At 53.0% G+C, this 12,135-nt stretch overlaps 4 protein-coding genes across 4 annotated transcripts; all 4 read right to left on the bottom strand.

Annotated features, from left to right (window-relative positions):
• Positions 1 to 153: 153 nt before the first annotated feature.
• On the bottom strand, positions 154 to 2,012 carry M409DRAFT_60263 (uncharacterized protein; the record flags this gene model as incomplete). Its single annotated transcript, XM_033814407.1, has 3 exons — positions 154 to 875; positions 915 to 1,521; positions 1,596 to 2,012. 3 exons carry the CDS (start codon positions 2,010 to 2,012, stop codon positions 154 to 156), a joined length of 1,746 nt encoding a protein of 581 aa, XP_033661049.1.
• A 369-nt stretch (positions 2,013 to 2,381) lies between these two features.
• Positions 2,382 to 4,349, bottom strand: M409DRAFT_60262 (uncharacterized protein; the record flags this gene model as incomplete). The annotated part of the gene is made up of 1 exon (XM_033814406.1): positions 2,382 to 4,349. One exon carries the CDS (start codon positions 4,347 to 4,349, stop codon positions 2,382 to 2,384), a length of 1,968 nt encoding a protein of 655 aa, XP_033661048.1.
• A 2,867-nt stretch (positions 4,350 to 7,216) lies between these two features.
• M409DRAFT_29453 (uncharacterized protein) lies at positions 7,217 to 9,579 on the bottom strand (the record flags this gene model as incomplete). The annotated part of the gene is made up of 2 exons (XM_033809475.1): positions 7,217 to 9,078; positions 9,141 to 9,579. The coding sequence occupies 2 exons, from the start codon at positions 9,577 to 9,579 to the stop codon at positions 7,217 to 7,219; spliced, it is 2,301 nt and encodes a 766-aa protein (XP_033661047.1).
• Positions 9,580 to 10,402: 823 nt separating this feature from the next.
• Positions 10,403 to 11,704, bottom strand: M409DRAFT_29452 (uncharacterized protein; the record flags this gene model as incomplete). Its single annotated transcript, XM_033809474.1, has 2 exons — positions 10,403 to 10,707; positions 10,759 to 11,704. 2 exons carry the CDS (start codon positions 11,702 to 11,704, stop codon positions 10,403 to 10,405), a joined length of 1,251 nt encoding a protein of 416 aa, XP_033661046.1.
• Between the last annotated feature and the right edge of the window lie 431 nt (positions 11,705 to 12,135).

Below are 12,135 nucleotides of genomic sequence, written 5' to 3'. Positions count from 1 at the left end.
GCACTCCTCAAAGCTCTCTATTCTCCGTCCTCATCCTATGCTAAGCCCTGGTACGTAGATGTGCTTCTACCTTTGATGCTGATGTTCGTGCACCCGGGCTTGGTCCTCAAACGTTTGTTTCATCTGTCTACGAATTTTTTCTACTTCACAGCTTCACTCATGGGGATATGTCTTAGACGCGGCCTTGTTCCTGTCTGCCGTTGGGCTTTTAAGATTCCAGCCCCTTTTAGAGTACTTCATTCTCCCTACCCACACTTCTCGTCCTTTCCTCCGCCGCTCCTTCATCGTTTGGAGGCGTAAATCCTGTTGTTGTGGGTGCCACTTCTTCTTCATCTCCTCTATGACGTCCTTGAATGGAAAACCGTGAGAATCGTTGCTCTGGAGGTCGCGGACGGAGCTTCCTGTAGGAATCGGTGGGGGCGTAGCTGGCAGGGGATCAAGGTCTCCTCGAGAAACTCCACGTTGGTGCTTTCGGATTCGTCGTCGGAGGGTGGTGCTGGGAGGCGGATTTTCTTCTTCTTCTTCAAAAGCAGGACTTGGAGGGACTACAATGCCCGCTTCGACCAGTCGGTTCATCGCGTTGTTCAGCTCCTGACGTGCCGCGTCGATGTAACACTGTCCGTCAACGCACCAGTCGTCATATGGCTTTCCATATCTTCGCCGAGTCTCAGCCTGCCAGTCGTCTTCGTTCGATTCTCTATACGTGTAAAGCCACCTCACATGCTCCAGATGATGCTGCATTTTGAATTCCTCTAGTCGATTGATATGTCTTTCCAACTCTGTTCTCCTCACGAGGAACTCTTCTTGGAGCGGATGATATATCTGGGTCTGCGTGTTGGCAGGTTCGAAGTTCTGTCTCAGCGGTGAAAGATCTCCTGTGGAAGATACAGGTGACGGCATGGGGAATTACGGACCCATGCACATTGAGCTGAGCAGCTGGCTGTCCCGAAGCGCCGAAATGAAAATATTACCCAGCCATTTGTCTCGTCTGTCTAGTTGATTGGCGTTGCGAATCTCTAAAAGAGATTTGCTGGCCTCGAACTCGCTTTTCGCTGCAATTCTCGATGCTTCGATGTCTTTGATACTTCGCCCATCTCCTTGCACTGGCTGCTGGGAGTCAGCGCTCGTATTTTTGGCGGCCTTCGCAGCGTCAGCGAGGCGCAAGATACTCGCATAATGTCTCAGAGCGGCATCCTGTTGAATCCTCAGCTCTTCCAATTGGTATGCACATTCTCTAACTTTGATCATTCTCTGGCAAAATGCGACGGTGACCTTGAGGTTGCCGATGTACCCTGTGCTACGACTTGCGTCGATATGGAGTTGACTAGCTTGCAGGATCCGTGAGATGATGTCCTTCAGGTCAGCTGCAACCTGAGTCTTCTTGGTCCTCGCGCGATGAAGTCTTGCCAGTCGACTGTCGCCACCCTCAAGATCATCTTTCATAGTCTTGATGTCGTGCGCGAGAGATCTGAGCCTGAAGTCCAAAAATTCGCCGCCGCGTTTCACGGAAAGCCTCGTGAACTACTCAATGCATCAGCGTGGGCCTCCACCTCGTAGGATGCAAAATGTTATTCATATCGACCAAAACAACGAACCTCTACGGTTTGTAAATCAAACTCGGAAATTTCCTGTCTAGTCTCGAGTTCGAGGTCGTCCGCCTCGGTATCAACTGCGCAAAGAACGCTCCACAGCTCTGCAGCTCGCTGCAAAGCAGCCACAAATTTTGATGGCTCCTGCAGCTCCCGCGTCTTTCTGTTGGTAGACGTTCCATGCAACTCCGTCGTCTTCCGACCCTGCAAAAAGTCGTCTTCCCGAGCTGCAGCTGACGGTACGTTCCGCAAGCCTTTTGGAGAAGGAGAGGCAGTCTGCCTGGCGTCGTACCAAGCCTGAGTTGGTGAATCAGCCAGTTCTGAAGATGAGGCTTGGCTGGAGGCCTCCGAACCTGTGGTATAGGCATTTGGGCCCAAGACTGATGTCAAGAACGTTGCTATCGGTCGTATGAACATAGCCATTGCTGGTTCCAAGGTGAAGGACTGCGTTAATGCCGGCTTGGAAGATTGCAGAGGATTGCAAGGATACCGCAAAGTATTCCAACAATATCTTGGTTCTTTATACGGTGAAAATAGATAGGACGCTTCAACAACGCCGCTTGCGGTACCTCTTTGAAGTCTGGAAATTGAAGACAATGCGGGGACATGGATTAGTTGAGTCATCATTCTGTCTTCTTTGTCTATTTCATGCTACTGCACACAGTCCTCGCTAGACATTTGAAACGGAACAGATGGTTGGGACTGCACCGTCAACAAGCTTTTCCCGTGCCAAAGTGTGCTATTCTCCCACAAGTGTTCGGTCCTTGGACCCATCTCCTTGGGTATCCACCCTCACGACCTTGGCCACGCCATCTCTTGAAGCTTAGCGGTCAAGTTTGTGCGACCTGACTCTCGAGATTGCTTCTTGTCGGAACCTGGCTCAATATTCTTACGAGACTGCTTCTCGTCCTCGTGTTTGTTATCATGAGCGATCGAGAAACGAAGATCAGGCAGTCCCAAGGCAAACCCAGTCCCCCTCGCAGGCGGTGTCGGTGACATACTGTCTTTGGAGAGATCCTCGCAACGTGCATCAGGTGGAGACTCTTGCAACTGTCCGGTCCGCCATGATGGTGGCTCGGAGAGCCGCTGTCGTCGATCTTGGTGAGTCTCAGGAGTTGCGAGGTGCTGGCCTTGAGCCTCAGCCAAAGCGGCCGCTGAATTCGGATCGACTAAGGATAGTGCATCTTGGTCTTCTCCGCGTTCAGTAGGAGCTTCTGATAGTGTGGTAGAGGCTTCGGGCTCGGAGACGGGCTCAAGTTGTAGCTGCGAGGAGGGAGGCGCTTGAGGACTGGCCACAGGGGCCTTGCCAGATTGGGTGGCTGCCTGCTGGTTCTCAACCATAGATTTGAAGTCTTGAAGCGATGTGCCACTGGCAATGACGTCTTGCTCGTACTGTTGGTGGCGCTGCCTATCAAGCCTCATCTCGCACGCTTTCAAGAAGACCTTACTCTCTGGCATCATTGTGCCCTCGGCGGGAGCCATGGCTACGCCGTAAGAGACGACTTCAGAGACGACTCTGATATAGCCTCCCTTCATGGTATCTCCTTTGAAGTACACGGCGCCCGACTCTGATGACTGATCGATCTCACTGGTAACTTTCAGCAGTTCACGGAAGTTGGCCATATCCCACCACTTTGAGGCATCTTCCAGCTTTCTTCCGCTGAATGTGAATGTCCACCATGCACGGAAATTCCCAGTACCTTCTACTCCTGGGATGGGCCCCACTTTTGCAACACGCAGCTTGGTCGCCCAGTCGTTGTGAGGCGTGCTCTGCAGGACAAGTCCTGCCGTGTTTGCCGTGCGAGTGTGCTCGTCTGCCTCTTCTGGAATCAGATGAGATCTCTCAATCCACGCGAAGTCATAATTGGCCACAATTCTCTTGTTTGTTTCCACGTTTCTGGACACATTGCTAAGGTCCTTCATAGCACGGTCAATACCATTCATCATCGACTTTGAACATGCATAGACTTGATGCTTCTGCGGCCGCGTCATTGTCTTGAGCATCTCCATGTCCACCTCTGTCTTGTCTGATGCAAACGTTGAAAAAATGTTCGCCAAAGGGTGATTCTGAAAAGCAGACCCGGCAATAAAAGACCATGCCTTCGCGTAATCGCCGACAAAACGCATTGGAGGCGCGTATTTGAGAAAGCCTAGTCTACCATTCCCCGCTCTCACTTCTGTGTCTTGGCTTGGCTTTGACTCTGAGCCTCTCTTGTCTGAGGTCGTTGACCCCGCACTCGGTGATGTTTGCGCGGCCAGCTCACTCGAATTGGCATCTGTGGGTGACCAGTCATAGCGTGAAGGGTTGCAAGAGTCGCCCTCAATGCCCGTTGCTTGCAATATCCTCAGCAAGGGTGTCGTTCTCTGAGCTGAACTTGAAGTCTGCAGGTAAAGCGTGCAGTGCCAAGGCGCTTTGCCGGTTGGTGGTGATTTCACTTCATAGTTCTCTACTTCTTTACAATGAATACACTCCAGCTTTATGGTGTTGTTCTCTTTCGGCTTGGAGGCTGGGACTAGCTCAGACTTGATGGCATCGCGTATCTTGTCTGCTGGCAGGCCACCTGCTAGTATGGGTGCAAGCTTGGCGAGAATCGGATGATGGTAGGTGATGGGTTTGTGAATCCTGCTCTGGTCCGCTTGCAACTCAGCTGTTATGTCGAGCTTGGCTTTCTTCGTGGCTCGGCCGTCGTCATGCGAGAGGTTGTCATCAGCGCTCTCGGGGCCCGAAAAGACATCATCGAGCCCGCGCTTCCTGGACATCTTGATCCTTGATCAACGTCTTGAACATCAAACGGCAACTAGGTGACTCAATTTGGTAGCCGGGGCAGAGTGGCAAGGGAGCAGTAGCATCCAGCGTGGGGCGTTCCAATCGCGCATGCAGAGTATGTACTTCCGTCAACGAACAATATATGCCAGTCTCGTTCGATTGGACAATTTGGATGTCAATGAAGAGGCGTGCAAGCACTCGGGGTAGTGCAAATCAATGCGACGATCTTGAGATAGTGCCACTCATGAAGTAGCTATGGTGTGTGCGCTTCACAAGTCGATCTAGGCCCGAAGTAACGGTCGAAGGCCACACGCGGGACCTCGTGCGGGAGTTTCGAGAAGCACCAGCGAGAGGCGTCTCGAGGCGACGAAAGGAGCCGTTAAGAAGATCTTGAATGAGAAGGTAGCCCCTTGGCGGGGACGGCGATGTTTAAGGACTTGGAGCTCGGTGTGTCGCAACAAGTCGAGGCGAAGATCGGCGGAACCTGAGAAGCAACCACGGCCGAAGACTTGTCGTACAGTCTGAAATTGTGGTCGCTGTCCCAAGTCGCAAGGCGTGCGAGAGAACCTCGATGTGTCGAGGCGACGGACAAGACAGTCGACCGAGAAGAGACAAATGAGACGCTTTGACTCGAACTCGCTAGCTGGTTGTCGGAATAGCAGGGCAGAAAGTCGAGTAAGCGGCTTGAGCGCAGTCAAGGGTCGCAAGGGTCGCTCGATCCAGTCGCCAGATGTGCGAATCGCAAGAACACTCGAGGCTGCGGCCGAGAAGAGCTGCGACGAAAAAGAGTTGCGACTCGGATGATTTGCGACTTGTTTGTGCCTGCGTGCGGAGGTCTCGTCGCGAAGTGTGTTGCGACGGAAAGCTTAAATCCTTAGCGTGAGCACAGACATCAATGCCAAGACCTGTCACGATCACGAGATGCAGGTGAATGAACGCGAGGTTTGAGCTGTCCACCACTCCGCGAAAGCGCTCTGTTGGTGGCTGCCTAAGTGAATTAGTATAGAAGCATTGAGAAGAGATGATGGATGGTGAGAGATACTTTTGCCTTGGAACAATGCATCATACTGTTCATAGAACACAAGGCTGCCAGCCTCGTTCACTTGGACCTTCCATGGATACGTCAGGATTGGAGGTTAAGCTACCATCGCCGGGAGAAAGCCAAAATGACTACGAAACAGACACGGTATATGAAACCCGGTGTGCATTCGTTCTGTACCTTTATATTGACTATGACAGCACCTCAAAACGACGCGAGAACTGCCAGCTATCAAATTCAAAAAGCAAACAAACTTCGCGAGTAGCAACCAGAGCACAAATCGCATGAAAGCTAGCGCTGATCAAATGCTCTAAAAGCATGACCCCTCCCGCGCTCACGATCCGCACGGCGGTAGCACCTCACCATCGAATTGCACGTAGACCGCAAGCATCTTGTAGCGTCTTCCACACAGCTCCGCTCCTAAACAAAGTGGAAGCAATCAAGCTCACAAACGCGGCTATCGATGATACCTATCGAACTGCAAGACCAGCAGACTCCACAACAGCACGACCGTCGAAAATCTCGAGCAAGCTGTCGAAGTTGTGGTCTACAAGCCACCAGGCGCGCATGTCTTGGCTTAGAAGTCGCGGGCTGCAATCTTCGCAGCCAAGGACGCGAGAAGTGACCATAAGAGCTCTATACTGATCCCGGGCATCAGCATCAAAGCAGTCCCACAGACACGCTCCAATAAGCGCAAAACACGCCACCACATCCTACGTGACGCCACGAATGAAGAATCAAGAAACACCAACATCGAGCCCGCGGCATCAGCCTGCTCACCCTAACGAACTCGTCCAGTTTTAAACTTTATACTCTGCGGGTGAACGCGCTGCAATGATGGAAGTGTTCATACCTAACAGATTCTCTACTTAGGTATAGATGGCTTGAACATGAGGGTCACACCCGCTCGTCAGGGTTCTAACGATTTTCTCGGGCTGTCCATGGACTTGGGTGATTCGCACGCAAAGCACCTCCTTGATTTCCAGCTGATACGATGTCTCCTGGATGCGAGATCTTCCTCCGCTCCACGCTCGTCGGTTGAGCGCACTTGCTGCGGTAGTACCGCAGCAACTGTCGATGCAGTTACATCTTCATCTTCATCATAAAACCCACCTCACACGAACTTCCCATATTTTTCCATAAATTTAGCGTTGGGGCCAGAGCCAGTGCCCCCATTGTCTGCAAAGCCGTATCCGTGACGCCAAATCAGCGATTAAAGATGTGAACGAGGATGCCCAAGCCACAGCTGCAACGCAAACCACCACTCTATCTACATCCACCATCTCCAAATCATTACATCTCCCAAAAGCATCACAAACTCCAAATCATCTATCCAGAAGCGCGGAGGTGCTGCCACCCCTTTCCCATCCACTCCCGCCCACAGCCAGCTCACCAACTGTCAACGCCAACGCCAAGAATCACAAGACCACCCGCAGCCTAGCACCAATCAAGAAACCGCATCCTCAGACGACGGGAGCACAAGAATCAACGAAACGAGCGTCGCCTACGTCGGGGGAGTAAGAGACGACCACCTAAAAAAGCAAAAGAAAGCTCTGATCCTCACGGTGTTCCTTTTCCCTCGTTGTTGCCTGATATGATATACATCTTCTCGTATACGTATACATATACATACATCGCTTTCTCCCTCCCTACTCCCTGCCTACTTCCCACTCCCCACTCCCTTCCCTCCCGACAACTCCCCATCACACAAAAAAGTTAAATAAAAATCAACATACTTTCTTTTTCGATTCATATTCGCTAAAAAAGCCAAAAGCCAAAATTCACAAATCACCCCTCCCCTCCCCTCCCCTCCTACAACTACTACGAACCACCCTTCTTCCTCTTCCCCCTCTTCTTCCGCTTCCTCTTCCCCTCGCCGTTCTGCCCCTCACCAGCCTCTCCACCTTTCCCACTACTCTCCTCGTCTTCCTCGTCTTCCTCGTCCGTTTTCCTCGCAGTCATGCCGAAGAACATGGGACTCCTGCCGCCGCCGCCCCCGGTGCTCTTGGGGCTTCTCGTACCGTCTTCGAGGCCTTCCTCGCTGCTGCTGGTGGTTTCGAGGACGACTTTTTTCAGTCCTCCGGAGTCGACGGTCGTTTCGGTGATACTGCCCGATCGTGCGGCTAGTCGGCGTTTCGAAGAGCGCTCGGTCGAGAATGAACTTCCTCCTCCCAATTCGCCGACGGTGTCGTCTTCGCCGTCTGCCGCGGCTGGCTCCTCGGTCACGGTGTCGCCGACGACCATCTTCCCCGGAAGTTTCAGCGGCTCCATGGATTGATCTCCGGCTGGGCCGTTCGTTGCAGCAGGGGATTGCCGTTCGTCGCCAGTGTTCTCCTGTGCCACTAGCGAGGCTTCATGCGCACTCATAGGCCTCATAACTTCTTCCGACATCCGTCGTACACTCTGCGTTGGCGTTCCCATAGTCCCATACACGGCGGCCGCCCCACCACTGGCGACCTTGCCCCTCAACGAATTGACTTCGGCCTTGTCGCTCACATGGTCAATGGCTGTAGTCGTCGAAGGCGTCATAATCGAATTGCTTTTAGATCGCTCCATCTCCGCGCCTCTAGTAGTGGCTCTGTTCTCAGGAATCGTGCCGACCCCCGGCTTGATCTTCACCGACGTATACTTCGTTTGCCGAGGGTGGCTCGCCGCATTCGATGGTCCCAGATGTTTGAGATGCTCCTTCATGTCGACAGGCCTGGTTCTAACAGGCACAGTTGGCGCATTCTGCGGAACATCCGACGCCGCACTGGACTTCCTACGCATCAAGAACGTCGCCTGACCATTCGCGAGTGACGACTTTCGGCTACCGGCTCCACTCTCCTTCTTCAGCAGAGGTTCGTTTTCATTGGGTTCCTTTCCATCCTCGATATCTACCAGAGCTTGATCTCGTTCCCTCTCCGAGGACAGCCATTGCCGGCTGTTGAATCGTGTCTTCGGCGCAGGAGCCATTCGTCGGATCGCTTTGTGTACATCAACGAACACGTCACTTTCGTCGATGATCTCCTCTCCAATTAGCTCTTCAATCACATCTTCCAGTGTCACAACACCAAGTGCGCCCTTGTCCTGACCAGGGAAATCTGAAACCAGTACCATGTGGCTCTTGCCTTCTTGAAAGAAGTTGATGATGTCCAGACAGCTGGTGTGAGGTGCCGTCTCAGGAAGGGTGGCTAGAGAAAAGTCGCGGACACGCTTGCAGTCTTCGGGGTCGTATGTGATCAAGATCTTGACCAACAGCATGCCAATGAAATTCCGCGGGTTCTCGGGAGCATAGATGGGTATTCTTGAGTAGCCCTGCGAGAGGATCGTGTCCATCATTCGCTCGTCCAGGATCGTATCGGCACTCATCGTGAAGACGTCTTGCATGGGCGTCATGATGTCTCCCACCGGCTTCTCTTTGAGATCGAGCACACTGTTGATGATCGTGACCTCATCCTCCATCAATCTCTCCCCAGCACCTGTGCCCAAAGTCTTGTGCAATGTCACCAGCGTCTTGAGACCTGCTTTCTTATACATGGTTCCATGATCTTCACCCAGCAGCCAGTCGAGAAGCTTCGCGGTAGGCCAGGCGACAGGGCACATAATCCACATGAGGACAAGGACACAAGGCGCCATGAAGGCACCGATGGATAGACCGTATCGTACGCAGACAGATTGAGGCGCGACTTCACCGAAGATGACTGTTTATCCAGAATTAGCATCCAAAGTTTGTCATCTCCGAAATGTAGATATATGTACTCACCAATCAGCACAGTACTACTCACAACCGCCGGCCATCCACCGCCCAAACTCCGATCCAGCACAATCGGCAGCGTCTCATTCGTAATGACATTACTGAGCAGCAACGTAACCAACACCCAATGCTTCCCCTTGTTCAACAGCTTCAACACCTTCTCCGCATGTCTCCTCTCACTGCCGTCACCAGACGTAGCAATGACCTGCAAATACGTCTCATCCTGCCCCATCAACGCAATGGTCAGACCCGCGAAGACTCCTCCGAGGAGTACGAGCGCAATGGCGACGGCGAGATAGATCCATAGCGAAGGGTCGTCGGCGTCTTTGGGGGCGTCGTCGTCAGCGAAGGTGTGTACGCGGGATCGGTCGAAGAAGCCGGAGAGGGGCGCGGCGGAGGCGAGGGGGAGGAGCAGAAGGCGGGCGGCGGTCAGGACGGCGGGTCTCATCGCGGCGAAGGCATTGTTCGGTCGAGCGCCGGCTGCTGCGCGGTGCTGGGGGCGGGTGCGTGTTGTTGCTCCTCGTCTCAACGACGCAGACATACGAGCCAGACGGGGGAGGGTTTCGCCCAGTGAGACAGGCGAACTCGTCGATGTCCTGGGATTGAGTGAGAGTCTCGTGATGCTGGGTCAGTATGCACTGATATTCGCACAAAGAAAGGGTTCAATGTTGTGGTGGATTTTGTTGAAGAGGATTCGCTGCGACTACGTAGATGGCGGGTAAAATGGGCCTGGAGCTGTTGACGAGACTGATCGACCCAAACGACGGCTAGAACCGCTCTTCGTTAAACTCAATTCGTGAAACTCTGACGCGCAGCTTTGATTGAAGTCTAAACGATCACTTCATTAACAATATTAGCCATCCCCGTCTTATACTTATAATCATCGCTTTGGGCTGTTGCGACAAGGAGGATAGAAGCTTGTTGCTGTAAGAAGAGATGCGATTTCTGCGGCTAAAAGGAGATATATCCCTCACTGCTATCAGCAGACCGATATCGAAGTGGTAGCGCAAGTGATGACGCTGCCCGCACGATCCTTGTACGACCACGAACCCCGGCGTTCCCAAGACCTGGAGCGGTCTAGAGCTCGTCTTCGCATCGGCCGAGTGATATGAGCAATACTTCTACTAGATGGTGGTCATTAAGCTGTCGTTCTGCAGGAGAATCGCCTGTTCTATTCGAAGCATCTCAGAACTCCAACATCCAACCCACCAGTCCCCGCCAAACGCCAGCCTGCTAAGAACGAATCATCAAGAATCATAAGCATACTACCCCTATTCCCAGTCATCATCGCTGTCCTCGTCTGCCTTCTTCGGTGCTTCCTTAGGACTGCCTGTAGCTCGACTCGTTGCGCCAGAGACAATATCGTAGCTGGCATCAGAATCGGCAACAGACTTGCTCTCGTCTTCACTTCGGCGGGGCTCCTTGGGCTTGAGTAGATCTGGATTAGCTGAAGCTGCGGTTGCGTTGAGAGTCGTCGTAGACTCTGATGCCTTGTGGTGAGGCTGTGGCGTGGAGGACTTGTCGTTTTCATCTTCGTCGTCATCATCCCAAGCGACTTCTTCTTCAGTTGATGCGCCTCGAATCATGTCAGTAGATAGCTCGATCCAATGTAAAGGATGTAACATACCTTTCAAGACCTCCTTCCTTCGCCTCTCTTCCTCCTCAATAGCCTTCCTCAAAAAGTAATACCGCATCCAAAACAGCCCATACTCCACCTTCTCCGGCACAAGCTTCTCCATTGCCCTCCTCAGTTCTTGATACTTCTCCAAGTCCGTCGCAATAGCCTCCGTTCGCTTCTCAGCATCAAACTCCTCCTGCCACTTCTTCCACTCCTCGCCCTGCGGATCATCCGTGAAGCTCCCACTATTCGTATGAATCGCGTGCAGCTGCGCATCCAGACGTGTAGTATGAATGACCTTCTTCCCACTCCCAGGCTCCCGCGTCTCAAACAGAACCTCCGTCTTATCCTCATCATCGGGCGCACTGATAGTAACCGCATCCCGCAAAAAGTTCCTCACATTCGTGCCGAATCGCAGCAAGGCCTCGTCAGCCGCATCCTCAGCCTTCTGCAAATCTTTCAGCTTCGCAGCAGCCGTACTCCTCAAGCTCGCGACCAAACTCCCAGCCTCCTTGACAATATCCGCCGGCAGATTCTCCGTCCTCTCTTCTCCCTCCTTCTCTGCCCCAGCGACCACCTCACCCTTCTCCTTCTCGCCCTCAGAAACCGGCAAAGGCTCCTCCCCAGGCACCTGCCCCTCCGCGCTGACATTCAAACTCATGCCCCTCGTCCTGCTAACCAGCGCACCAAGCCCCTTTGTCGCCTGCTCCCCGGCTTCAGTCGCCTCCTTCTGCAAATCCTGCACAAACGTCTCGCCTTGCTTCCTCGCCTGCGAGAACCATCCTCCGAGCTTCGCGCCCCATGGCGACGACTGCACGGCCTTGAAAGCATCCTGGAGCTCGGCGTTGAGGTTCGGTTGGGTTTCCGAGGCGGCTGCGGGGGCTTTGGAGGTGGAGGGTTTGTTGGTCTCGGGGTCGAGCGCTTCTTCTTGGATGTGGTCGTAGGCGATGTCCATGGTCGGTGGGTATTGTATGATGTTTGGAAGGTGAGGGTGTTGTTGGAGAGAGAGGTGGCAGATTGGAGTGTCATCAGGCATGCAGGGAGCTGCCTGCGAGCCGTGGTGACCGTTGCGAGCCAGCTGCAGGGAAGGGATCGATCGGCGGGGCTTGAATGTGGAGAGACTTTGACTTCACTTGTCTCCTTTTCTTCTCTATCAGCACAACAACATTACGACTTCACTTCATCATCGCCTGAGCAAGGTACGTGACCGGCAGATTCCAAATACATCATGGAAGTTTGAATTAATGATGAAGTCTGACGTTCCGCTATCTAACCGCTTGGTCCATCAAGACCTTCGGTGAGGAAGCGCTCTACCACTGCCATTGCTGAACACATAATAATCGAAAACTCCTTTCCGGCCGGCCTCTATCACATGGGGAACCATCT

This window comes from Zasmidium cellare (genome assembly GCF_010093935.1).
Source record: "Zasmidium cellare ATCC 36951 unplaced genomic scaffold M409scaffold_51, whole genome shotgun sequence".
Taxonomy (NCBI): Eukaryota; Fungi; Ascomycota; class Dothideomycetes; order Mycosphaerellales; family Mycosphaerellaceae; genus Zasmidium; species Zasmidium cellare.
The sequence above is the reverse complement of the archived record's forward strand: the minus strand, read 5'-3'. Positions and strand labels throughout refer to the sequence as shown.